General features: G+C 49.4%; 1 protein-coding gene across 1 annotated transcript; it reads right to left on the bottom strand.

The window, feature by feature from the left end:
- Positions 1-9,544: 9,544 nt before the first annotated feature.
- Positions 9,545-18,450, bottom strand: LOC100349887 (spermatogenesis-associated protein 31D1). Its single transcript, XM_008257900.3, has 4 exons — positions 18,239-18,450; positions 17,469-17,514; positions 16,103-16,184; positions 9,545-15,848 (listed from the first exon to the last, which is right to left on the bottom strand). The coding sequence occupies exons 1-4, from the start codon at positions 18,386-18,388 to the stop codon at positions 9,737-9,739; spliced, it is 6,390 nt and encodes a 2,129-aa protein (XP_008256122.3). The 5' UTR covers positions 18,389-18,450; the 3' UTR covers positions 9,545-9,736.
- Between the last annotated feature and the right edge of the window lie 8,564 nt (positions 18,451-27,014).

The raw sequence follows: 27,014 nt of genomic DNA, 5'->3' as shown, positions 1-27,014 counted from the left end.
AGTGACTATGTGAAGCAGGTGGTGTGCGCAGGATTCAGGAGTCACCTGCCAGGTATAAAAATTTCAGCTGGGACCAGAATGCAAACACCCTCATAAGGGTATTCCTTATCCCTTATTTTCAGGTCCCATGGAAAATTTAGTCTCAGTCATTTGCTTCGAGTGTGTTGTGCCTGCTGGTTTCCCTTTCCTCCCCCTATACAAATGGTCTTACCCACTGGGGTCTCTGCCAGAGAAGCTGAGTTTGTTACCATTCATGCATGCACTTACCCAGTCTTTGCTGAGCACCAGCTGTGTGCCAGGCACTCTCTTAAGCACAAAAAAGAATATTAGGGGAAGAAAAAAAAAAAAGGCAGCTGCAGCCCTGTGCTCCTGGAATTTACGGTCTAGGGAGAATTTGGATGTGCTCCAGGCACAAGATGACATATGGCAATTTTGGAAGGGCTCTGGGAGCAAGGGATATGGTGCTGAGAGCTTGTAACGGGCCTGCTGCTGGTTTGGAGGACACTGGTGTGGACAGATGGAGGGAGAATGTGGCTCCACCGTGGATTAGGTGTTTCCAAGCCACTGCTGATGTTCCTTATTACTGACGATGAAGAGGGCAATAACCCCTCTGCCTTTTGATCACCAACTTCACTTACCTGTACTCTCCCAAGTACCTCTCCTCTGGCCTCCCTGCCTTGTTTTGACTCCTGTACGTTTCCCACGTTACAACCAGAGAATGTGAACTCGATGGCGGCATATCCCAGCTTAAAAGCTTTGGCAGCTTTCCAGTGCCCTTGAAATTCAGACCAACACGCTGAATGCCTCCTCCTATGCCCTTGACCAACCGGCCCCTCCCTCCCAGTTGGCTCAGTCACTTCCCACCGTTCACTGCTGCTGCCATGCTGGCTCCTCCCACTTTCCTCAGGCACCCGGGGTCCCTGCGCATGCTTCCTTCCCCCTGACGCACAGCTGCACTCTGCGTTCACCCACCCATCTTGCACACACCATCTCCAGGGGTCTCCTCTCAGGAAGAAATAGACTCTGGCTATAAGCACCCATGGGTCCCTGTACTTTCCTTGACAGCACTTGTTTCAGATTGTAATTCCATTCGTATGGGATTAAGGGGATGACGCGTTTTGCACTCCATGAGGCTGAATCTGAGTGTTTCTCACCATTGTACCCTTGGATCCTAGCAGCGTCTTCCACCTGGTAAGCATGCATAAGTTCGTGGAGAAGAGTGTAAACATTGCAGCTGGAAGGGCCACTCCCAAAATCTTCTAGTTCACTTCCCTCATTATACAGAGAGAAAAGTGGATAATCAGAGAGGGAAGGTGACTTACCCTAGATCACACAGCAAGTTTGTGGCTGAGCCAGCCTAGGATAATGGTTGGGAAATCCTACCATGATGCTACCTTCTGTCTCCAGACACTTTCTCAATCTGCTTCCAAACCTTGGTTTTCTCTGGGGTTTAGACCTGTAGCCTGGACTAATATGGGTTAGAGGGAGGAACAACCTACATTAAGCTTTATAGGTGTTCAGGTGAATTCTTTAGCTTATTAAAACTCATAAAGCTGAGGATTCATTTCATACATTTCAAACTTAAATTGATTTTCAAATGAACACCATGGTCTCAACAGAGTGCCAGTTCCCAGGCATAGGAAAGTGTGTGAAGCAAGCCCTCTGCTCAGCTTTTCGGATGAGCTCCTTAATCAACAATAAGTGAAGGTCAAAATTTTTTTTATTTTTTATTTATTTATTTTTTGACAGGCAGAGTTAGACAGTGAGAGAGAGAGAGACAGAGACAGAGAGAAAGGTCTTCCTTCCGTTGGTTCACTCCCCAAATGGCTGCTACGGCTGGTGTTGCATTGATCTGAAGCCAGGAGCCAGGTGCTTCCTCCTGGTCTCCCATGCGGGTGCAGGGCCCAAACACTTGGACCATCCTCCACTGCCTTCCCAGGCCACATAAGAGCGGGACTGGAAGAGGGGCAACTGGGACAGAATCTGGTGCCCCAACCGGGACTAGAACCCGGGGAGCTGGCGCCGCAGGCTGAGGATTAGCCTAGAGAGTCATGGCGCCGGCCTAAATCCTTTTATTTTTTAAATATTTATTTATTTGAAAGGCAGAGTTGGAGAGAAGGGGGGGATGTATCTTCCATTCACTGGTTCACTCCCCAAATGGCCGCGATGGCCAGGGCAGGGGGGATTTCCCAAATGGGTGGCAGGGGGCCCAAGCACTTGAACCTTCCTCCTCCTCCTTCCAAGTCATTAACAGAATGCTGGATTGGAAGGAGAGCCGCTGGAACATGAACCGGCACTCATAAAGGATGCCAGTGTCATAGGCAGCGGCTCAACACACCACACCACAACGCCAGCCCAAGGCTAACTCTTGAACATCTCTGCACCCCAGGGGAGGCCTAGTGCTGAAACCTGAGGCAACATGGTGGCCACCAAGACAACCAAGCCCGGCCGTCTCGTGTCCAACAAGGACATCTTCTGAAGTCTGCCAAGGGGATGAACACTGCCCTGCATTCCAGCCCAGAACCACGTATCTTTTGTAAGCCTCCTAACGGTGGGCAGTGGAGCAACAGTGAAGCAATCTTAATAGATGCTGTGGTCGCACAGGAAGCACCGGGAAAGCAACCATGTTCTCCTATGGGCGGAAGAGCCCCAGAGGGAAGAAAGAGCCCCAGAGGGAAGAGGTGTGGACCTTGCGTTTGTTGTCAGACCCATGACGTTGCCAAGAGTAAGCCCATTCCCTTCTCTGGTGTCTTGGTTTTTCTGTTTAAAAAGCAAACTGAGTATAACACGAGTATAACTGTTAATTCACTTGCAGAATGCCAGATGCTGTACTCAGGACAAAGATACTTGTGGGGAGCAACTGGGAGCAACTCGGACTAGACTAAGTTACTGGAATTAAGACTTATTCTATGCATCTGCTCTCCCACAATATGGCACTGGGAGAGGAGGAAACAGCTTCTACACAGCTGCCTCTCGCCAACTTGATTGACTGAGCTGCAGGAGCTGATCCTGCTCCTGATTGGAGGAGGGCAGCGTACTCGGCGTGTGGGTAGCAGAGTTGGGATTGGTGGAAGAGGACTATAAAGGAGGAGAGAGACAACATGCACCAGGGAACATCTATCTGAAGGAACACCTGTGCAGCCCCCGAGAGAGCCGGCCGGCGGTGTGCTGCTCCCCCGCAGAAGTGGGGAAAGTGGCAGGGGGAACCGCCCTTCCACGGAGGTGGAAGGGACGGTAGCCAACCCGGGAAGAACCAGCAGCAAACCCGGGGAGGGCCGAGCAGACAAAAGAACAGCGCAGGGTCCTGTGTCGTTCCTCCACGAAGACGGGGAGCGACATAATGGTGCCGTGACTCGGATAGGAAACCTAGGAGGGAAGAAGCGGGAAGAAGTGGGAAAATACCTGAGAGAGAGACTAGCAAAGAGCCTAGGGAAAAGCCGGACAGAAAAGGTGCCGGAAGAAGCTATCGAAAGCCTAGGCATAGACTCGGATACGGACCAAGGGGGGAAGCTGGGAGAAATCTCTAAGGTCAAAAGTGAAAGTGAAACCTAGAAGAAACTTAGACTTGGATACGGACTGTGGGGAGAGGCCAGGAGAAATGAGAGGGGAATATTGTTGGAAGAAAAGTTAGGAAACATACCGGGTAGAGAAAAATGTTAGGGAAAATGAAGCTGCGGGGGCAGGCTGAGGCGGAGACGTAAGCCAGGTTGGAATTCTTCAAGTCAGCCCGGGGAGCAAAAGGCGAAAAACTGAAACCAGAGGCAGAGACGCGTCAGCTAGTTTGGAATCCGTCAGATTAGCCCGGGGAGCAAAAGACGGGAAGCCAAACCGAAAGGCGCAGACGTAAGCTAGGTTGAATTCGCCAGGTTAGCCCGGAGAACTTAGACTGAATACCAGTGGCAGAAACGTGAGCTAGGCTGTGTGATTCGCGGAAGCTGCCGCGCGCAGAGAGAGCGCGTGGGGCACAAGTGGGGCGAGCACATGGGGCGCAAGTAGATAGTTAACGTGGGGATAGTGTGAAGGCCGTGGTGCGGGCGCGAAGGGGCGTGGAGACCGCGGAGAGCACGCGAAGCCGGGAAGCGGCTCAGAGCCGGGAAGCCGCCTCGGGGCGAGGCGCCGAGAAGCAGCCTCGGGGCGGGTGCCGGGAAGCCGCGGGGATAAGAGAAACAAGTTTAGAAGTAAAATGAGAGAAATAGGAATGCTGGCAGATAGAAGTAAAATGGGAGAAATAGGAATGCCCGGAGATAGAGAAATAGAGAAAAATAAGGCCTCCCCACAACACGGCAATGAGAGAGCTTGGATTCGGTCTGCCTGATTAGTAAGACAATAAGCACCTGTGGGCAGCTGCAGGTCACCGAAGACAGGCACGTTATCAACACCAATAAGTCTCCCCACAAGACGGCAATGAGAGGGCTTGGATTCGGTTTGCCTGATTGGTAGGGCTTGTAAGCACCTGCAGGCAGTTCTAGCAGAGCAGAGCATGCGCTGCAGGGCACCGAAGACAGGCACGCATCAGCGCCTAAAAACCTCCTCACAACATGGCGAAGAGAGGACCCGGATTCGGTTTGCCTGATTGGTAGGGCTTGTAAGCACCTGTGGGCAACTCTAGCAAGCAGAGCAGAATGTGTGCCGCGAGGCACCAAAGACAGGCGCGTATCAACGCCAAAAAAAATAAAAAGAAAGGGGGATCTGTGGGGAGCAACTGGGAGCGACATAATGGTGCCGTGACTCGGATATGAAGCCTAGGCAGGGTTTAGTGTCGTTCCTCCATGAAGAGGGGGAGCGACAATACTGTGGGGAGCAAGGACACGGTCCTTTCCCATGGGAGTTTACACTTGATGGAGAAAAACAGATAATTAACCACCATTTTGCCTCTTGACTCCTTATGGAGCCTGATGAATTCCAATCATGATGAGAATTGTCAAGGGCAATTAACTGAGATGCAAATAGAGATTAAGACTTTGGTGCTTCGTTCCAGATGTCAGGGCAGGTATTGTACATGTAACAACAACAACATGTCAGGCACCTCTTTCAGTGGTTTTCACATATTAACTCATAGCACCTGTGATACAGGGACTATTATGATTCCCATTTTAGAGACCAGAACACTGAGGCACGCTGAGAATAACGTGCCAGGAGCCACACAGCCATCAAGTGGCAAAGAAAGAACGCAGGCATTTTGAGCAAAGGGTCTGTGTGCTCTATCCTGCCTCTCATAATTCTGTTTTCCGGTGTGAGCCTTGCAGCAACCCAGCAAGTACAATTGTCCTCTCTCATCCCTGATTTTACTTCTCATTGTTGCAACTGCAGTCTGAAAATATTATGTGGAAAGTTCCAGAACCAAATATGTAAATTTTAAGTAACTTTGATTACAGTGTATTGTTAATAATTGTTTTATGTTATTATTGGTTGTTGTTGTTCATCTTTGTGCCTAATTAGCTAACGCTTCTCATAGGTGAGCATGGAGAGGAGAAAACGGAATACATACACATATGGCTCAGTACAACCCATAGCTTCAGGCATCCACTGGGCGTATTAGGAGATACTCACCACAGATTGGGGCACCACACCATGTAGCCATTCTCACTTTCCAGATTTGTACATAGAAACAAAACATGGAAGTGACTGACTTGAGTTCTTGAGTTCACATAGCAGGAGCTGGTGGAATGGAATGGGATCCGCACTGTGCCTGCTGTGATCACACAAGAGCTTTGCCGAGTGCTGAGCCCCAGAGAAGGACCCGTGGTCCTTCCATGGCTGACTGTCTTCTCTTTGCACAGAAGAGGGAAAGCTCTAAGCCAAGAGCATCGGCAGCAGGAGGCTCTTGGCGTCCATCCTTGCATGCCCGTGAGCCTTGAAGAGGTCCCCAGCTCCTGCAGGCTGGGCAGTGAGGGTGGTGACTGTGGAATAACTCTTGGTCCTCCAAAGTCACATGTTCTGGGGATGCCTGATCCTGTCTGATGTGCGTCTAACTCTTGTAGGATGCCTGGAGCCAGGATAAACGTCTTTCTGCATGCAAGAGTAGGGTCATGACTCTCCCCTTCGCTGCAGGTCAGAGGGCACCCCACCGTGGGAAGGTTGTCTCCTATGGGGTTCTGCCTGGGTTTGCAGTTCCTCCTTCTGACTTCACTGCAAGGCCTCACGTTCCTGCCTACCGGAGAGTCTCCTCTAGAATTTTCCCAGGGGCTCCCATGAGCTCATGGGCTTGAGGAGGCCCACAGCTCACAAAGAGAGCTCTTTCACAGGAAATTCCTACTATTTCCCTTGGAACTGATGCACTGAAAAAATTGCCTCAGGGGGCCACCATTGTGATATAGTGGGTAAAGCCACCACCTTCAGCACTGGCATCCCATATGGGCATTGGTTTGAGTCCCAGCTGCTCCACTTCTGATCCAGCTCCCTGCTAATGCACCTGGGAAAGCAGTAGAAGACAGTCCGAACCCTTAGGCCCCTGCACCCACGTGGGAGACCTGGAAGGAGTTCCTGGCTCCTGGCTTCAGACTGGCTCACTCCCAGTCATTGTGGCCCTTTGTGAACCAGTGGATGGAAGACCTCTCTCTCTCTCTCTCTCTCTCTCTCTCCCTATCTCCCTCTCTCTCTAAAAAATAACATAAAATTCTTTTAAAAATCGCTTCATCTGTTTTCTGAAGTAACTTTCAGGAGGGCATGGTTAGTAAGAGTGGCAGGGTTGCAGAAGTCCCTTTTGACTTCCTGTTCTATGCCAGGTGGCTCCTCTGGATGGCTCTGGATGTCCCGGATCCTGAGTCTTTGCATCCACACTCTCGTGCTGTGGGTCCAGAGGATTTGCTCTCCCCTCAGCTGGGGGTGGGAGGGAGTTCTTAGGCTGGCACTCCTAGAGGATGTGATTATGGTCTGGAGCCCCTGCCGCTGCTTCTGAGTGAGCTCTACCTTCCCTCCCCATGGATGTGCAGCGCCTGGGAAGCTGCCACATCCCCTCTGGAGACCTTGAGGGAGTCGGACCATGAGGAGTCAGGATCAGGGTGTCTGAAGGGATGGGATGTGTGTGTGGACAGCCTTGACTCTGGAAAGGATCCCCACTCCCCAGTTTAAGCCGTAACTCCCTAAGAAGCTCTGATGTAGAGGCTGAGGTGGTGAGTGGTTCCTAGAGGACAGAAGGAGCTAGGAGGATGACGAGACAGGGTGGCTCAGTCCATCAGGACTAGTGCTTGCTTGTCTCCTAACAGAGACATTTCAAGGAAGGCAGTTACTCTGAGGTTGGGGCCCGGAAGGAACCCTACACTTAACAGGAAGAAAGAAGGGAGGGCTACAGTGTTTTGAAGGCTCTGATGAGAAGTTCCCATCTCGTGGTTCCCAGTTCCTCTGTTCACAATGACTCAAACACATCTGCGGAGGGAATGGAGATGGACTCAGACTGAGAAGTGCAGAAAGTTTAAAACGTATTGGAGCAGCATGGGAAAGACAATAGACTAAGGAATGTAATGTATTTTGTTCACTGTGGGAAAGCGTAGGGTAGTTAGTCGTTTGTGGAATGTGTGAGTTATTTTCACATAGTCGTGGAGCTCACCAGGAATTTACTGCGGTACCAGTACCCTTGACTGTGAGATTTCATCCAGTAGTGATTTCTGACTTATAGGAAGGCTCTTCTTTAAAAGACAGAGATAAGATGTTTGGCCGGACAGGAGAAAGAAAGGGGGTTGGCTCATTTCAAATGAAACTTCTTAAATATTGGTTACCTGAGATACGATGATGTCTTCCTGGAAGTGGAGAAAATGAAGACCAGAGCTTGGTGAACAGACAACTAAGTGGGAAAACTACTGACCCAGGGTAAAGAAATTAACACAGTGAGTGCACATGCTGGAAGGATGGGGGCGAGGTCAAAGTGTGGGAGGCTGTGCTGTGCTGTTCACATGGCAGAGGTGGGAAGTTCTAGGTCACGGCAGTAACCCACCTGCAGTAGAAGTACAGTACCTTAGGATGGGACAAGGGAGGAACTGGGAGGCCGGGTTACTGACTGCACTTTCCACTTGGACCCAGGGGTCCTCCACTCATTCCCCACCATTTGATCACCCCACAACCTCTCTAGAAACTGCGTTATTTCTGCACTGCAAGATCAAAGGTGCAACTGTGGACAGGATGGCAGAAGTATGATAGAGTGAGGGGGTTGGAGTGGACATTTTCTGTGTTTCTTGTGACAGAGTGTGTGTGTTTTCCTGGGAAAAACATTGTTCCAGAATCTCAACTGCTAGATAAGGAGACTCACCCCATTTTTAGTCCCAATAGTACGAGCATAGTTACTGTCACTCGTGGTCTCTATTTTCACAGTGATTATGCCCACAGTTTTGGCCAGAAATGACCTCTGTGAAGGCCCATTGTGAACTCCCAAAGGTCTGTAACCCTGGCATGCAGTCCTGAACTCACCTCTGGATCCTGAGCTGCAGGTGTTCTGGGGTAGATCTGCCAAGGCTCCAGCAAGCCCATGAAGATCCAAGGTGTCAGCTGTGCCCTAACAGATGAACTGGATGTATTAAGGGTGAAATCTTGCCATCTAGCATCAGTGGAAGGATGAAACCAGATTACCTTCCTTTAAAAAGCCGTGCCTGACAACAGCCCTGCAGATAATTTTAGTGGCTAAATAACAGCCTCATGCACAATTCTACTGTTTTGGCCTTGGTAAGCTCTGCAGTGCCCAGCTCAGCATCAAGGAAATGGTGTCTGAGTCAAATTGAAAATGGGAGAGCGGGGTAGGAAAGATCAGGAGGCGGAGGTGGAGGAGCATAATCTTTAGTTCCTCCAGCAGGTTTGTCCTTTACCTTCCTTGTTTTTGGATTATTTGCCCCCTTGTTCTACTCATCTCTTCCTCACACTCAGCTTCGTCTTGGGAGGTAGGTGTCCACCTGATCCACATTCCTAACACTGATAGCCGATGACCCTTTTATGATGAGACAAATCCCATTCATCCTAGCAGCACGAAGAAAGAAGCCAAGGGTAGGGAATCACATCCCAAATACAATTTTCCTAACCTCAATGATAAGGTCAAAGTATGCTTCCCAAACACATTATCATGCCCTGTATTACAGAAGCGTAAGGATCATCTCCTCTGATCCTAGAACCCATACACAAGTAGCCCTGTGTTCAGTGCAGCAATACCCCACCCCCCCCGATACTCCCAACTGGAGGTTCACTCACTGGCGTGACCTCTGGTGACAAGTCTCTCAAATATTACTGAACCACTGTGTTCTGGAAAAATACATCTGCCATTGGCTCTCTTTGGATATGGAAAACCTGTCTTGTTTATTGTGCTAAAGGATAAAAACAGCCCGTGAGGACAGAGATGCAGGCAGCCATATAATGTGTATTAAAGAGCTTGAAGTTGAGAAAAAAGGTCATCTCCAATTTCATCAGTGAGGAAAGAGGCTTTTTTAAAACACATCCTTGGTACTTGGTCACCTTTCAGACACTCCCAGAGGTGAACAGTAAGGGCTTAGCTGGCTTCTTCCTTTCCCTAAGCAGAAACCCTGTGATCCCGGAAGTCCACACCCCCAACAGAAGTACACAGAAAAGATATCACTCTCACTTGAGAATATTTATTAGGAAGAATCAATATTTTCAACAAGGTATTAAAGATTTTAGGGAGGCAGATTTCCTCCTTGAAAACACTGGAGATGAATTTTTCTGTTTAAAAGGTAGAGACAAATCTCTCAACAACTTTTGCAGTGGCAGGGGCAACCCAAGGCACCTGGCCAACTTGACACCTCTAGGTGGGGCTTGGGCGTGGCACAGGCTTCCTCTGGGACACAGCCAAGGGAGGCCTCTGATACCATGGCTGGTCCTTAACTGGCACAGATTTCTGGGACTCTCTGTGTTTCCTGTGTGCATTCCTTGCAGGATAACTCTGGCCAGCAAACGCAGCTTCTTGGCTGCAGGACTTGATACTTGTCCCTTTACAAGATGTTGTCCTCTGGTTGGACTGATGGCCCTGGACAGGCACTACCCTAGTCTGCAATTTTGCCTGGTGCTGAGTTTTGCCAAACTTCACCTGGGTGGAAAGGGGCTCTTGGTGGTTGGTCTTACCTGTTCTGGGATCAAGCCCCAGCTTCTCCCCTGGGACATTCCCACTGGCCGTCTTGACTTGCTGAGGCTCAGAATTCCAAGTGAAGGCAGCTAGATTTTTAGCTAGGCCCATCCTCTGCACAGATGATAGGGTACTGCCCTTTCCCAGAAAACTCTCTGGCTCTTCACGCTTTCTGCTAGGCCAAATCCATTGTAGAAAGTGCTTTATTTGTTTTCTGAAATGGCTTTCAGTAGGAGGTTGCCCCTCCACCGACAGGGTTGGGGAAGATTTACTCCCAAGATTTGCCTTTAAGGTACCATCTGGAGCGCCGTGGATCCTCCTTCTGGGTTGGGATGACCCTGGTCCTGCATCTCCTCCACCAAGCTCTTCTGTTTGGGGTTCTGGAAGGCTTACTGTCTTTGAACCTGGTGTGAGATTCTTATCCTGGTCCTTCCATAAGGCACACACAGGGACACAGGGCTCCTGCATCTGCTCCCTGTGGATCGCTGCATCGTCAACATGAACATGCAACACCTGGGAAGGTGCTGTGTGCCAAGTGCAGATGCCCCGGGCGTGAGTCAGGACAGGCTTAGATTTCAGGTCCTCTGATGCAACGGACGGGTCAGTGGGATGGCTGCAAGCCTGGCGATGCTCCCTGCTCTCTAAGTCACAGAGCAGAGAGAGTTTAGGATCTAGGGATTCTGATATTGGTGGGGAATGTTCAGTGGGCAGGGTAGCTCCTACCTTACCCGAAGTCACACCTGTCATTGGGGAGATTTCTGACTTGTTGCTGGCCAAGATGTAACTACATGGAGATGGGAGAACACAGAGCTCCCTTGATATGAGTATTCCCCTGGATTTCTTACGCATGGGAAAATGTTCCAAATTCATCTTTTTGCCCTGAAGCCTTTTTATTCTTTTTCTAGAGTTCCATTGCTTACAGCTTGGTTTTGATCCAGCTCTATCTTCCCTTGTGAACACCACTGGGCTGCATCTATTGCCTAGTGCAGCCTGTTTCTGTCTTGCTTTGTCTGTGATGTTATCCACACAAGGCTGTCTACAATCCTTGAATCTCTGAATGTTATCTATTCGCCCATGGGGGCTATCACAGGGGGTTTGCCTCAGTGTCCCCTGAGGGACAGGTGAGGTGGAAGGGAAATGCTGATCCAGACTAGGAACAGAGATTCTTGTTCTCACCTTGTCTTCATGCAAAGCTATGGGGCTTCCTCCACAGGGCCTGCACACAGGTGAGCTGGCAGGGGACTGCTGCTCCAGACAGGGGAAAGAGATTCTTGCTCTCACATTGTCTCCGTGCAAAGCTATGGGGCTTCCTCCACAGGGCTTGCACACAGGTGAGCTGGCAGGGGACTGCTGCTCCAGACAGGGGAAAGAGATTCTTGCTCTCACATTGTCTCTGTGCAAAGCTATGGGGCTTCCTCCACAGGGCCTGCACACAGGTGAGCTGGCAGGGGACTGCTGCTCCAGACAGGGGAAAGAGATTCTTGCTCTCACATTGTCTCCGTGCAAAGCTATGGGGCTTCCTCCACAGGGCCTGCACACAGGTGAGCTGGAAGGGGACTGCTGCTCCAGACAGGGGAAAGAGATTCTTGCTCTCACATTGTCTCCGTGCAAAGCTATGGGGCTTCCTCCACAGGGCTTGCACACAGGTGAGCTGGAAGGGGACTGCTGCTCCAGACAGGGGAAAGAGATTCTTGCTCTCACATTTTCTCCGTGCAAAGCTATGGGGCTTCCTCCACAGGGCCTGCACACAGGTGAGCTGGCAGGGGACTGCTGTTCTAAACAGGGGAAAGAGATTCTTGCTCTCACATTGTCTCCGTGCAAAGCTATGGGGCTTCCTCCACAGGGCCTGCACACAGGTGAGCTGGCAGGGGACTGCTGTTCTAAACAGGGGAAAGAGATTCTTGCTCTCACATTGTCTCCATGAAAAACTCTGGCGCCTCCTCCACTGGGCCTGCACACAGGTGAGCTGGCAGGAGGTTGCCGTTCCAGACAGGGGAAAGAGATTCTTGTTCTCACCTTGTCTCCATGCAAAGCTAGAGAGCCTCTTCTATAGGGCTTGCACACAGGCGAGGTGACACGAAAATGATGATCTCGACTAGGGACAGATGTTTTTCTTCTCACTTTGTCTCCATGCAAAAACATGGAGCTTCCTCTAACGGGTCTGGAGACACCCACTTGGGAATTAGCCATGGGAATAAAGCTGGTTGAGGAGGGAAGGTTGGGTGGGCAAACGCTCTGGGATGGCTCCTCTTTCATTTTGAAGAATTCTATGGTTTCAAGGACTTTTTCAGGAAGGCCCCACATTATCCTCTCAAGATAATTTTGTATATGGTCTTCCAGCATCTTCTGCTGGCTGGAACCAAGGAAAGAAAGCTCACAGGAGGTGTTGATGTTGCTGTCTACACTCGCCACTGGGGCCAAATCTTTGCTATCCACTTGACTACAGGATTTCTCAGGAAGAGGCCATGGCTGCCTAGTAGAATACAATGAGTTATATACGGTCCTAGGAATGTGACTCTCATGGATTTCCACAACTTTCTTGTTAAAATGGGCTTCCAGGGCATTGGTAAGTTTTTTCTGATTTCGGCTTATTCCTGAGGCCCTTGAATTATCCCCCGACAGACACATGAGGTGACCTGCTGGGTCTTCCTCAGAATCATACCATAGACCCTCTCCTGAGCACCTCTCTGAGTCGCTCATCAGATGACTGCGTGAACCGCTGTCCCGAAAATGTCCCTGGGACTTCCTTACATCATTTCCCAGAGGAAGCATTTCCAAGGTCTTCTTACTGAAGCTTCCAGGTTGGCTCAGTCTCAAATCCTTTGCGTATCTGATGCTGTGATCCTTAAACAAATAGGCCCCTGAGGGTCCCCGATGGCTCTTTGACTTGGGTGTCCTCGAAATGTCACTCCGAATGTTAACGCGTGACAGAGACTCACAGACCCTGCGGGGCAAGCCACACTGGTTTTGCATGATCCTGTTTTGAAGGTGGTGTTCTAGCTTCTCCTGAACCTCACTGCTCAGGCGAAAATCTCCAGGAAGGATGGAGATCGGAACATGGGCCTTGAAGCGCTGGCTCGCCAAGGCCAGGTTTGGAGCCGGAGGACAAAAAGCTCCTTGAGACATAAGGACCACGGAGGGTATACCCCACAAATTTTCATGCTTTTTCTTCAACAAGTGATGTTCCAGGTATTGAATTTCAGATGGTGTGAGAGACTCTGCCTCATTCTGCAGTCCAAGGAAATGCACTCCACAGGTATTTTTCTGAGGTGGAGGCAAAGGCAGCAGGATTGGGAGAAAGGACTGAGGTTGGTCCTCCCTGAGAAGTTGGGATTGAGGTTGGGGCACAGCTTGAGACAGCAGTTGAGTTTGGATCTCAGGCTCCAACAGAGGTTGGGGTTTGGGAAATGCTGGGGATTCCTGGGCTTGGGGAGCAGGAAATACTAGATATCTCTGAGCTTGAGGAGCAGGAAATACTAGAAATTTCTGGGCTTGGGGAGCAGGAAGTGCTGGGGGTTCCAGAGCTTGGGGCACAGGAAGTGCTGAGGATTCCTGGGCTTGGGGAACAGGAAGTGCTGAGGATTCCTGGGCTTGGGGAACAGGAAGTGCTGGGGGTTCCTGAGCTTGGGGCACAGGAAGTGCTGTGGACTCCTGAGCTTGGATAGTAGGAAGTGCTGTGGACTCCTGAGCTTGGATAGTAGGAAGTGCTGTGGACTCCTGAGCTTGGATAGTAGGAAGTGCTGTGGACTCCTGAGCTTGGATAGTAGGAAGTGCTGTGGACTCCTGAGCTTGGATGGTAGGAAGTGCTGTGGACTCCTGAGCTTGGATAGTAGGAAGTGCTGTAGACTCCTGAGCTTGGATAGTAGGAAGTGCTGTGGACTCCTGAGCTTGGATGGTAGGAAGTGCTGTGGACTCCTGAGCTTGGATGGTAGGAAGTGCTGTGGACTCCTGAGCTTGGGGAGCAGGAAGTACTGTGGACTCCTGAGCTTGGGGAGCAGGAAGTACTGTGGACTCCTGAGCTTGGATAGTAGGAAGTGCTGTGGACTCCTGAGCTTGGGGAACAGGAAGTGCTTGGGGTTCCTGAGCTTGGGGAACAGGAAGTGCTGAGGATTCCTGAGCTTGGGGAACAGGAAGTGCTGGGGGTTCCTGAGCTTGGGGCACAGGAAGTGCTGAGGATTCCTGAGCTTGGATGGTAGGAAGTGCTGAGGATTCCTGAGCTTGGGGCACAGGAAGTGCTGTGGACTCCTGAGCTTGGATAGTAGGAAGTGCTGTGGACTCCTGAGCTTGGATGGTAGGAAGTGCTGTGGACTCCTGAGCTTGGATAGTAGGAAGTGCTGTGGACTCCTGAGCTTGGATGGTAGGAAGTGCTGTGGACTCCTGAGCTTGGGGAGCAGGAAGTGCTGGGGGTTCCTGAGCTTGGATAGTAGGAAGTGCTGTGGATTCCTGAGCTTGGGGAACAGGAAGTGCTGAGGATTCCTGAGCTTGGGGCACAGGAAGTGCTGTGGACTCCTGAGCTTGGGGAGCAGGAAGTGCTGTGGACTCCTGAGCTTGGGGAGCAGGAAGTGCTGTGGACTCCTGAGCTTGGATGGTAGGAAGTGCTGTGGACTCCTGAGCTTGGATAGTAGGAAGTGCTGTGGACTCCTGAGCTTGGATAGTAGGAAGTGCTGTGGACTCCTGGGCCTGGGGAGCAGGAAGTGCTGAGGACCCCTGGGCTGTGGAGGTATCATACACACTACTGAAGATGATGAAGGTTGATGAACAACCATCTGAGACAAGGCCAGCAGGGCACAGGAAGTTATGTTGCAAGGCTGGGTGGTCCCAGGAGAGCTGGATACGTTTTTCCTGTAGATGGTCCTCAAAAGTCTTAGGATATGGAGGCTGCCGGTGCATATGCAGCTCCTGTGGTTTATCTTTTCTGCTCCAGAAAGGAAGAGGGATTGCTGAGTCATTTTTATCAGGAATAGACTGTAACATTTTCCCTGAGGATTGAAGCAGAAAGTCTGGCCTCGCTTGTTTTGGAAAAGATCCTGTTTTGTTTTTCTGTTTGCTGTGTATCAGGGAATCACCCCTCTTTTTGACTTGTCTCTCTAGGAGTGCCAGGGCATCTGGGCTGATAAATAATAAATTACCAGTACCTAAAATGTTGGCTGCAGAGTCAACCCCAGTGGATTCCTTGGGTGAATGGAGGGCAAGAATACTTTGCTTGGCATCCCCTTGTGCCAAGTTTGGGGTGGACAAGTCCTTGGTATGAGCCTGATGCCAGATTTCCAATGCTGCCAGGTTAGGAGAGTGAGTATCTTTGTTTTTTGGCACGTGAGTGGACGGTCCACTAAGGCTATCCCCCTGAGTCACTGTTCCCGAGCTATGAGGTGGTGGAGATGAGGGAATGCCAAGTGGTTGCAGAGGGAAATACCCCTCTGGGAATGAGAAATCTGGGTGTAGAGTAGGCTCTGGGGGCAGGAAATCACCCAGCTTTGAGGGGGAAATTAAGTCTTCAAAGGAGGTGGCCTCGTTAGATGAGACAGCTGAACAAGGAGGTGGCGAGGACTCAGGCACAAGTGATAGTACTGGGTCTCCCAGAGCAATTGCAGAGAGGTTAGAGGAGAGACTCACTGAGGACTCGATCATAGAATCAGAGGAGGGTGAAAAACACTCCAAGGAAGCAGCATCTTGCAGGGACCCCTGGAGCAGCAGCTGCTGGATCTCGGCTGTTGTTCTGTTACACACCTCACAGGAGAGGTCTGGACACAACATGTGACGGAAAGGTGTGCTGCCATGGTGGTGGCCCAGGGAGCTGCAGGAGACAGGAGACACAAAGCTGTAGCCCGGACCACAAAGAGGAAGGAGGGCCTGCTGGGGGTTGAGGAGATCCAGATCCTGCTAGCCCTGCACACTGTCCCACATCCTTGACTTCGGAATACACTTGATAACCTCTCCCCAAACCTTAGTCACATACCCCTCCATACAACTAGGGAAGGCTTTGCACTGATAGCCTGGAATGCATTGAGCAAGCTATGAAAGGAACCAGGAAAGGGAAAGGCTCATCACCTTTTCAGAATGTAAGACAGCTTCCTTCTCTCCTTCTCTCTCTTCCTTCTCTCCTCTGCTTCTCTCCTGTGAGGTCTCCAACCTGGGAAGCCAGGAGAGTGGGTTATATGTAGTATGCATGTGCACAGAGTTCCTATAGATGTTCCTTTATGGGAGCCCTGTGAGTCACAAATCTCTGAAATTCCCAAAGTAGGCAGCAAGATCAAGTGGTCAAAAATAATACTGACAAAAGTCACATGTGTATGTGGACCCATTAACAAAAGTCTTTCCACCTATTTTATCCTTTGTGATGGTGAAAACCACCAGCCACGGGGCCAGCTCCATGGCACAGAGGGTTAATCCTCTGCCTGTGGCGCCGACATTCCATGTGGATGCCGGTTCTAGTCCAGGCTTTCCCTCTTCCAATCCGGCTCTCTGCTGTGGCCTGGGAGAGCAGAAGATGGCCCAAATGCTTGGGCCCCTGTGCCCACATGGGAGACCAGGAAGAAGCTCCTGGCTCCTGGCTTTAGTTAGGCGCAGCTCTGACCATTACGGCCATCTGGGGAGTGAACCAACGAAGGGAAGACCTTTCTCTCTGTCTCTCTCTCTCTCACTTTTTGTAACTCTACCTCTCAAATAAATAAACTTCTTAAAAAAAAAAAACATACTGGGTGGGCCCTGTGCAGTGGTTTAAGCTGTTGCTTAGAATGGCCACATCTCATTATCAGAATGACAGTTCAAATATTGGCTACTATTCTGCCAAACCACCTTCCTGCTAATGTTCCCAGGAGGCAGCAGATAATGGCTCAAGTACTTGATTCCCTCCTGCTCACGTGGGAGACCTGGAGGAAGTTCCTGGATCCTAGTCTCAGCCTTGGACAGCCTCGTCTCTTGCAACGATTAGGGGAATGAAACACCAGATGGAAGACCTCTTTCTCTCTCTGTCCTCCTGTCTCTGCCACTCCACCTTTCAAATAAGTGAGTAAAGAAATCTTGAAAGTGCTACACAAAGTGCAGATGCAGATGTCACTGGTGACCTCAAAGTGGAATGTGACCACTCAGGATGTAAGAATAGGTGGAAGTTCTGACTGCAAGCAACCAGTAGTTCTTCCTCAACTTGTCATATCAAAGTGCACTGGGTCGCACTCATTGCCCGGTCCATCTCCGCCTCGTACCCATGCATGCACAGGGTAGGGACTCTGAGAGCAGTCTCAGTTCTCAATGCCTTCCCTTGTGCCACTGAGATGTCTTGTTTGCTGAGGCACAGTGTTTAGTGTCTGATGTGACATCCTCAGAGATCAGGATCAGAGATCATGGACCTGGCCTTCATGGACAGGCCAGGAAGGGTCAACCTCAGAGAGCTCAGGTTGAATGGGGAGAACCATACCTCTAAACGTTCCACCTTTCCTCCTCCTCGTGGCTCCGCCCCGATCCTGAGAACAAAGGAAACAGTGAGAGGCTGGGACTCGCTTCTCTCACTTCTCCCTCTAGGGCTGATCCAACATTATTTAGCAATCCTACACGCTCTACTTTACCAAATGAATATTTATTCCTTTGTTTTTTCCATTGTTCAAGGTAATCAAAGATTTTTCAACTACTCTTTCTTTGTAAAACTGAAAGAAGGATGGTGTCTCTGGGGTCCACCTCGGGTGTCCTCACAGTCTGACGACCCCTGGTCAAGGAGGGCACAGGATCCGTGGCCAGCAGTCCCCCCTGTGCTCCTCAGAGGTCGCTGTGTCTTGGGGACAGAGCTCAGGCTCCAGCCCCTGCTCGGAGGCTCTGCCAGGCTCAGCCCGACAGGAAGAAGCCTTGATGGAGGGACCCCTGACATGGGAATGGGACGGAGACAGAGCCTCTGCTCCTCCAGAGAACCCAGCTCTCAGGTGAAGCCAAGGCAGGACTGCAGCGTCACCGTGTCTGGGATTGTGTCCTGGGCAGCCTCCACCTGGCTCTCTGAGAGCTTCAGGTGGAAAGCGCAGTCCTCCCTAGACCCCTGTCCCTGCCCAGTCTCTTCCCCTGCAAGAGTGAGGTCCCGTCCTCTCCTCACTTCCCTTCTGCGCCATCTCTGACCCAACCACAGTCCTGTAGACACGTGGGACTAGAAGCAGGGAGCAATGACAAGCCATCTCTCCTGGGGGTTCCCCCATGGTTCCCTACCTTGGTTGGTAACCGCAGGTGGCAAAGGTAGAGAAGCAGCAGCCCCACCACAATCAGAAAGATGCAGCTGGGGACAGTATCCAAGTACACAGAGCAGAAGCTTAGCCAGGGCTCAGCGTGGCTCTTCAGAAGCCAGAGAACCTTCTCCATTGCGGGAACCGCATGGCCGCCTGTGGCAACTGAGTTCTGAGAGTGTGCAGGCTCCACCTGAGTCCCAGGCCTGCATCACAGAGTGTGGGAGAGTCACAAAGGGCTTGTGAAAGGTGGGGAGGGGGACAGCACGAGGAGGCCCTGCCACTGTCCCTCCCCCACCCACAGGCTTCGGATCCCTCTGCCCAGCCCTGCCACTCTGTTGCCCAACTGCACGCTTCCTTCACACCATACGTCCACTTCAGTGAAATTTTTTGTCTGTTCCTTCTGCAACCCAAATGTGAACTAGACCCCCTTCCCGGCTTGCAGCCCTTGACTTGGGCTCCACCAATGCCACGACCTTGAACGTCTGAAACACTGCCAGGGGTTTTTGCCAGCAGCCACACATCTACACTCAGAGGATCACATACATCCTCAAGTCCGTCTGACCTACACAGTGTGTGTGCCTTACGCTAACCCAGACATAAACCTAACACTCTTTTCTGCGTATTTATTTTTAAAGGCATTGAACAGTGAGTTTCTTTTCAGTCAGCATTTGCTGTGTTCAGTCAGAGGTGCTGACTCAAAACATTGAAACTATTCATTCCTATTCAACACTTAGCAAACTAAAATGAGAATAAGATAAATATATATGAATAAAACCTCAAGGAATCAGGTAAAGTTTTTTTTAAAAAATATTTATTTTATTTATTTGAAAGGTAGAATTTCAGAGAAGGAGAGAGAGAGAGAGAGAGAGAGAGAGAGAGAGAGAGAGGTCTTCCATCCACTGGTTCACTCCCCAGATGGCTGCAATGGCTGATCCAAAGCCAGGAGCCAGGAGCTTCTTCTGGTCTCTTATATGGGTGCAGGGGCCCAAGCATTTAGGCATCCTCCACTGTTTCTCAGACCATAGCAGAAAGCTGAATCGGAAATGGAGCATCCAGGACTCGAACCAGCGCCCGTAAGTGCAGGTGGTAGCTTTACCCACTACACCACAGTGCTAGCCCCAGGGAAAGGTTTATGGCACTTATTTTTCTGAAGCTAGTGAACCTCAATCTTTACAAACATTTTAATAGAAAGTTTGATATGCATCAAAATGTAATTGTACTGAATACATTGTTTCTTTTCCATATTCTGATGAACACTACTTCATTATGGAGCTAGTGACTAACCAGAATGTTTGTGCAATTCGACAGATCAGTAATGCTTGCTGGTGATCTGGAGAAAGCCAGTTGAAGTTGCAAAGTCCTGTGACCCTCCCCTGTCAGCATGACCAGATGGCTGTGTTTATTGTAACAGAATACAAAGGAGTATGGAAAACTAGGGAAAGTGAACCCGGGTTCTAGATTGAGCAGGCTTCATCTTGATTAATGAAACACTAGGATCTCTTAAAACAATATTTTGCTTTTTTCAGACCTCACTCAAATAATGTTTTGTAGCTACTCGGTTGTGCAGAACGTCCTGGTAGCCACTCCCCATGATTAGATCAAGGGGTCAAGCAGGTTTCCCAAGGAACTGCACCCACGACCTCTGAGACATCTGTTATCAGACCTGCACCAGCTTCAGCTCCTGGCTGTGTCCTCCTCATGTGTCACTCGTCACATCCTCAGCAACCCACCCTCCCTTTCCCACTCTCAAAAGCCTCCCAGTGCTCTCACTGAGCAGGACAAAAGCCGCGGAGATCTTCTGTCCGCTGTCATCCCCATCTGCCAGTGGATTGGACTTTCCTTTACCCTCAGAGCTTATGCTTGTTATTCTGACTTGTCACTGTCGACAGTGCTGTGACAGCTGTCCTCTGAACTGTCGCCTATCTTCCCACTACTTTCTTGAACTGTGAGAGCCTTTGTGTGTTGCCTGCGATGCAGCACTATTATCTGAGCTCTTTAGAGGGCTACAGCAGCCTCCCTGTCTGGCAGTCTCCTTTCAGTTATGCAGGAACAGGTCACTTCCCCCCCAGGAAGAGAAGGGGAGCCCAAGAGGTGTCACCTCCTTTCTTTGATATGCATCCTCAGCTAAGTTTGTATTTAATACATAGTTACTGCTGGCAACTAGGTGAGGCATGGATCTCTAAGTCAGTGGCCTGCCCTTTGGGTCAAATGGTGTGGTCATAGATGGACATCCAACACAACTTGAGATCCATATGAATTAAATGTAGAGAGCTCCCTGCCCCTCAGCTTTGTTAATTGCCAGTCATCTCTGGACTAGATCAGAGACTGTAGGTTTTAAGGGCTCCAACACAACCTGCTCCTGAGCTGGGCATCCTGGCTTGTCTACCCTCCTAGATTTTCTTTTACTAATAATGATTCTCTGACAGTCAAAGAACAGCTATTCTCTTTGTAAATGACAATCTGACTAGACATCCTTTCATAGATAGGTGTGCCTAGAGTTACAGCCCACGAGACATTTCAGTAAAAAAGGCTTTTCCCCAAATACTAGTAAGATTCCATTTCATAATCCTGTAAGAGTTCTTCAAAATTTCAAAGGACAAGAGGCTAAAAGTACAACTCTTTTTTTGAACCAATAGTAATAACCACTGATACTAAGTGGCACCGTTTACATATTATTATCAGCATTGCATAATACATCTATATGTCCTGGGCTGAAAATGTACAGCACTTGTGCAATGGGGCCAGCATTGTGGGGCAGTAGGTTAAGGCTCTGTCTGCTGTGCCAACATCCTATATCGCAGTGGTAGGTTCAGACCCAACTTCTGATCCGGCTTCTGGCCAATCAGCCTGGGCAGTTGCTAAAATGATGGCCTAAATACTTGGGCCCTTACCACTCAAGTGATGACCGGGATGGAGTTCCCATCTTCCGGCTTCAGTTTGGGCTTTTGCTGGCATTTGGATTTTGAATCAGGAGATGGAAAATCTCTCTCTCTCTCTCTCTCTCTCCCCTTTCTCCGACCCCATCTCTATCTCCCTGTGCAGATGCTCTGTCTTTCAAATAAATAAACCCTTAAAATGTAGTTAATATCCACTGTTTCCAGCAAATGCTGAAATATGTGAGGGAAAGCCTCTTTTGGTTCCCGTCACCTCTAAAGTAACTTTTCCCTCCCACTGTTAGCAAGGGCATCTCGATATTTCTTCTCTATCATTCTCTTAATATCTGCTTCCAAGAACTATCCGTATGACTGCCAATAAGGTATAACTGAATCGGCATTTAAAATGTCACCCTCCCAGGAGTACCCTTCACCTCTAAGCCTCAGATATGAGCTCTCACAGAGCATTGCCGGCAGCCAGCATGGAGGAGGTGGCTTCCATAGGGTGAGGTCTTCACCACCCATGACTTCTTCCCAACTGACCTGTGCCACCATGCACAAGCCTGGTCCCGGGTTCACCACCCCTTTGTCTGTATTGTTGCCAATGATCAGTATTTTCCAGAAGCTCTCCTAGAGTGATATGCTACTAGCTGAATATAGTGCACTTGCACTTTTATTTACAAATTTGCCTTTTCCATCGTTTATTTTTACTTCACCCCGATCAGAAGGTGGAGGTAATTTTTGTTTTGCCACTGATATATTCTCTGGACATAGCCTGCAAAACAGAAAAGAGAACCTGGCATTTGCTAGTGGTCAGTTAATTATCCTGACTGAATGAATAAACATGTGCAAAAATGAATGAGTCCTTGGGGATTCTGAATTGAGGACTGATACAAAAAGGAAGGTGGGATGGCTGGGACAGATACTTGGAGAGCAGTATTTGGCACCCCGTGGTTTCTAAGTTTTTGTTTATTTAAGTGGTTTAACGGGAGAGTTGAGAACTACTTGAGGGATACACAGCATCAAAAGAGCATAAGGCATTTTATAGAGTTCTTTTTGAATGTGTACAAATATTGAAAATATATGTTGGGGCTGGTGCTGTGGCGTGGTGGGTAAGGCTGCTGCCTGCAGTGCCGGCATCCCATATGGGCACCTGTTGGAGTCCCGGCTCCACTTCCGATCCAGCTCTCTGCTATGGCCTTAACAATTAACACTCTAATTTATGATATCGGTCATCACCTGAGGCTCTCTTGATATGGGCTGCCAAGGCTATGGAAGTCTTTTGTGACCATAGACTCCATCAGTATTTGGACATGGCCATAAGCAAAATTCAGAGAAAATTACATCCTTTGATGGCCCCTTCTTTCCATTGGGGTCTCACAGAGATCCTTCGTGTAGGGTATTTTTTGCCACAGAGTCTTGGCTTTCCATGCCTGAAATGCTCTCACAAGGACTTTAATTTTTGATGTTATACATAATACTATGGTTTTCTCTTAAGAGATAAAATCATCATCTCATCCTTTTTCAAATTCTTTGGACCTCCTCATATTTCATAATAAGGACATTTTTACCTATTCCTATGACAGTTACTATGTGTCCCTAACAGAAACCTCTTCTGAAGCACAGAGCAACATTTACATCTCACAGAAACTGAGACTATTGATCACATCAAGTTCAAGCTATGTCACAGAGGTGGTGCCCTTTCAATGTACATGTGAGTGTTTTTCCTCTAGTTTTAAAAGAAAATCATTGGGTCCAAGCACAGGAATTATGGGGTCAGATGGAGGGCAAGGGTGTCAGGGTTGTGGGTAAGGATCATTCCAGAATGTGGCCAACAATAAGACCAAGAAGAACTATCAGGGAGAGAAAGAAGAACATGGTTACTGGGGACAGGGTGGGTGCTTTTCAGTGAGGACCCAAGGTGGTTCTGAGGGCCCTCCTCGCCGAATACCATCCTTTGCCGGTCAAGAAATCACTTCCGTTGTGGTGTAGTGAGAGCTACGAGAGCTAAATGTGCTAAGAGAACTAAACAAAGCAGGGTGAAACCCGCAGTACCAATTTCATAATTTACATTGAGAAAGCAAGTCATGAAGTAGAACACTGCTGTCACCAGCATTTCTCCCTTCTGGGCAATGGCACACAAAAGCCCCTATCTGCCTGTTCACTTCCCAGATGCCTACAAGAGGTCCAGGCTCAAGTTAGGAATGAAGTCCAGGTCTTCTATGTGGGTGGCAGGGACTGAAGACAGTGGCACATATTTTATTTTATTTTATTTTTTTAAGATTTATCTATTTGAAAGGCGGTTAGAGGCAGAGGCAGAGAGAGAGAGAGAGGTCTTCCATCCACTGGCTCACTCCTCAAATTGCTGCAATGGCCAGAGCTGTGTCAGTCTGAAGCCAGGAGCCAGGAGTTTCTTCCATATCACCCACATGGTTGTAGAGGCCCAAGGACTTGGGACACATTTTACTGCTTTCCCAGGCCACGGCAGAGAGCTGGATCAGAAGTGGAACAGCCGGGACTTGAACCAGGGCCCATAAGGGATGCCGGCACTTCAGGTGGTGACTTTACCTGCTACGCCATTGCGCCGGCTCCCATGCCAGTCTCCATATTTTCTTTCTTTTTTTAAAGATTTATTTTATTTATTTGAGAAGTAGAGTTACAGACAGTGAGAAAGAGAGAAAGATCTTCCTTCCATTGGTTCACTCCCCAAATGGCCGCAATGGCTAGAACTGCACCAATCCGAAGCCAGGAGCCAGGAGCTTCTTCCCGGTCTCCCATGCAGATGCAGGGGCCCAAGCACTTGGGCCATCTTCTACTGCTATCCCAGACCATAGCAGAGAGCTGGATCAGAAGAGGAACAGCCAGGACTAGAACTGGCGCCCATGTGGGATGCCGGCACTGCAGGCAGAGGATTAATCTACTGCATCACAGCACTGGCCCCCTCCCCCATATTTTATTTTCAAAACAAAATTTAGGGAAATTGTAAGACATAATTCTAAGCACCCAAGTAGAGTATAGCAGCAGAAGCTTCGGAGGTCCACTACCTTGCCTGTTTCTAAGTTCACTTTCCACATTTGTCAGAGTTTGATATCATCTATCTCACAGGACTTTTGTGAGGATTAAAATAATCCATATGAAAACACCCAGCTCAGGACATGATTAATGCCTTTCCTGTGGAAATTAAAAAGTGGAAATCGTATTCTGAGACTCTGCCTTCTACTTGAGTGTTAGCCCTTAAGACATATGATACCATTTTAAACGGTTTGCTTTTACTAAATGATCAAATGAGTTTTGTAGATTGAATATCTGTTAACAAAATTCATTTGTGAAAGCACACCTTGGTTACATGATGCCACCCTCAGTAAGGGGTGGCCATAATTGCAGACTGTGTCCAAGAATACATTTTGAAGAACACACCCCCAGTCTCTGCTAACACCTGCCGAGGGGTGACTTCTAGACAGGGTCTCCCAACATCCCGTGAGTACAGCCTCTGAAGTTTAGCTAGTGTTTGTTGAAATTTGCATGTGGTGAGACGTTTCCCCACTTCTATTCTATTCATAAAGTTTTTCCTCTGTGTCTCTGAATTATGGTAGATTGCTCTTCCCACATTCACATGCTTCCTCTTCTGTGAGTTCTTTGATGTGTACTGAAAAATGACTTCCAGCAAAAGGATTTACAACATTTGTTATTAAATGGTTGGCTCTGATTGCCCTTCCTGGGTGGTCCCATCAACACAGCTGACTCCGGTACATAACTTACCAACCAGTGAACACTCTTCATGGGCCACAGTGCCAGTAGGAGTACAGCTGAATGCTTGGCTTCCAGTCTCAGGCACACTGTCGGAGCAGGAAACTAATCCAGGATCCTTCAGTATTAAAGCTGGGACAGTGACTGGGTGAGGGCTTCTGCAAGTTAAGGAATGCCAAAGACTGCGAGTGAACCATCAGGAGGTAGGAGAAAGGCATGGAACAGGTTCTCTCTCACATGCCTCAGAAAAAACTGATCTTCTGGGAGCTTTTTTTTTTTTTTTTAAGATTTATTCGCTTATTTGAAAGGCAGAGCTACAGGGAGGCAGAGGGAGGGAGGGAGAGAGAGAGAGAGAGAGAGAGATCTTCATTCCATTCACAGGTTCACTCCTTAGATGGCCACAATGGATGAGCTGTGCTGATCTGAAGCCAGGAGCTTCCTCTGGGTCTCCCACATGGGTGCAAGGGCCCAATGACTTGGGCCATCTTCTGCTGCTTTCCCAGGTCATAACAGAGAGCTGGAATGGAAGTGGGGCAGCTGAGACTTGAACCTGTGCCCATATGGGATGCCAGCACTGCAGACGGTGGCCTTACCCATTACACCAGAGCACCAGCCCTGTTGGCACTTCTGAGCTCAGAGCTCCAGCCTCCAGAATTGTGATTGCTGTTTAAGCCACGCATCTATGCTACTTTGTTCCAGCAACCCTAGCAAAATTGTACTGTAGATTGTGATCTTGACATACACTGTTCTTGGAAATTGATGGGCCCCCATAGGACTGGGGCTGTGTCTTAGGGCCCATGTACCCAGTGCTTCTGCTGCGGCTTGGCATCAGTAGTCTCCTCAATGAGGGGATTCTGGCACAGTTAAAACATTAGATGTGACAGCACAGTTTACAGCATAAGTAGTAGAGACAGAAAGATGGAGGGCAAGGCAGAGTTAGGATCCATCAGAAAAGAGTTGGGCCGGCGCCGCAGCTCACTAGGCTAATCTTCCACCTTGCGGTGCTGGCATACCAGGTTCTAGTCCTGGTCGGGGCGCCAGATTCTGTCCCGGTTGCCCCTCTTCCAGGCCAGCTCTCTGCTGTGGCCAGGGAGTGCAGTGGAGGATGGCCCAAGTCCTTGGGCCCTGCACCCAATGGGAGACCAGGATAAGTACCTGGCTCCTGCCATTGGATCAGTGCGGTGCGCTGGCCGCAGCGCGCCGGCCGCGGTGGCCATTGGAGGGTGAACCAACAGCAAAGGAAGACCTTTCTCTCTGTCTCTCTCTCTCACTGTCCACTCTGCCTGTCAAAAAAAATAGATAAATAAAAATAAAAAAAAAAAGAGTTGGGCCCAGTTCTACCACTTGTTATTTTTGACCCTGGGCCAGTACATTCACATATGAGCCTTCACTGTGCCACCTATGAACTTGGAGACACTGCTGAACCAGAGACAGCCAGTAGCCCAAAAATCCATGTGCCCACTTCTGTAGTGCAGCTAGAGGAAGCTAGAAGTAGCTAGAGGTGGCTGCCAGCCACTGCTTGCCTTGCCTCCCACGTCCCTGTGCTAAGGAAATGTGGGTGAAAGTCATATGTTACTTCTATCCAGAGTTAAAGAAATGAAGGTGGTTCTTTGCTTCCTCTTCCATCTGCTGGCACACAGGACTCCAGGCCTTGCGGATGGCAGTACAAAGTGAAAGGTGCCCAGGTCTTTACATCAGCCAACCAGAGGCCAGCCCCCTGGAGAACAGGGATGCCCACACAGAACCACTGTGTGAGTAAGGAACTTGTACTCTGAGAAGTCACTGACAGGTGGGGTTTATTTGTTAATAGCAGCTAGTATTTTTTTATTGTTATTTATTAGACAGGTAGGGTTATAGACAGTGAGAGAGAGAGAGACAGAGAGAAAGGTTTTCTTTCCATTGGTTCACTCCCCAAATGGCTGCAACGGCTGGTGCTGCACCAATCAGAAGCCAGGAGCCAGGTGCTTCTTCCTGGTTTCCCATATGGGTGCAGAGGCCCAAGCATTTGGGCCATCCTCCACTGCCTTCCCGGGCCACAGCAGAGAGCTGGACTGGAAGAGGAGTAACTAGGACTAAAACCTGGCACCCATATGGGATGCCGGCGCTACAGGTGGAGGATTAACCAAGTGAGCCACAGCG

Source organism: Oryctolagus cuniculus, chromosome 1 (genome assembly GCF_964237555.1).
Source record: "Oryctolagus cuniculus chromosome 1, mOryCun1.1, whole genome shotgun sequence".
NCBI lineage: Eukaryota > Metazoa > Chordata > Mammalia > Lagomorpha > Leporidae > Oryctolagus > Oryctolagus cuniculus.
The sequence above is the reverse complement of the archived record's forward strand: the minus strand, read 5'-3'. Positions and strand labels throughout refer to the sequence as shown.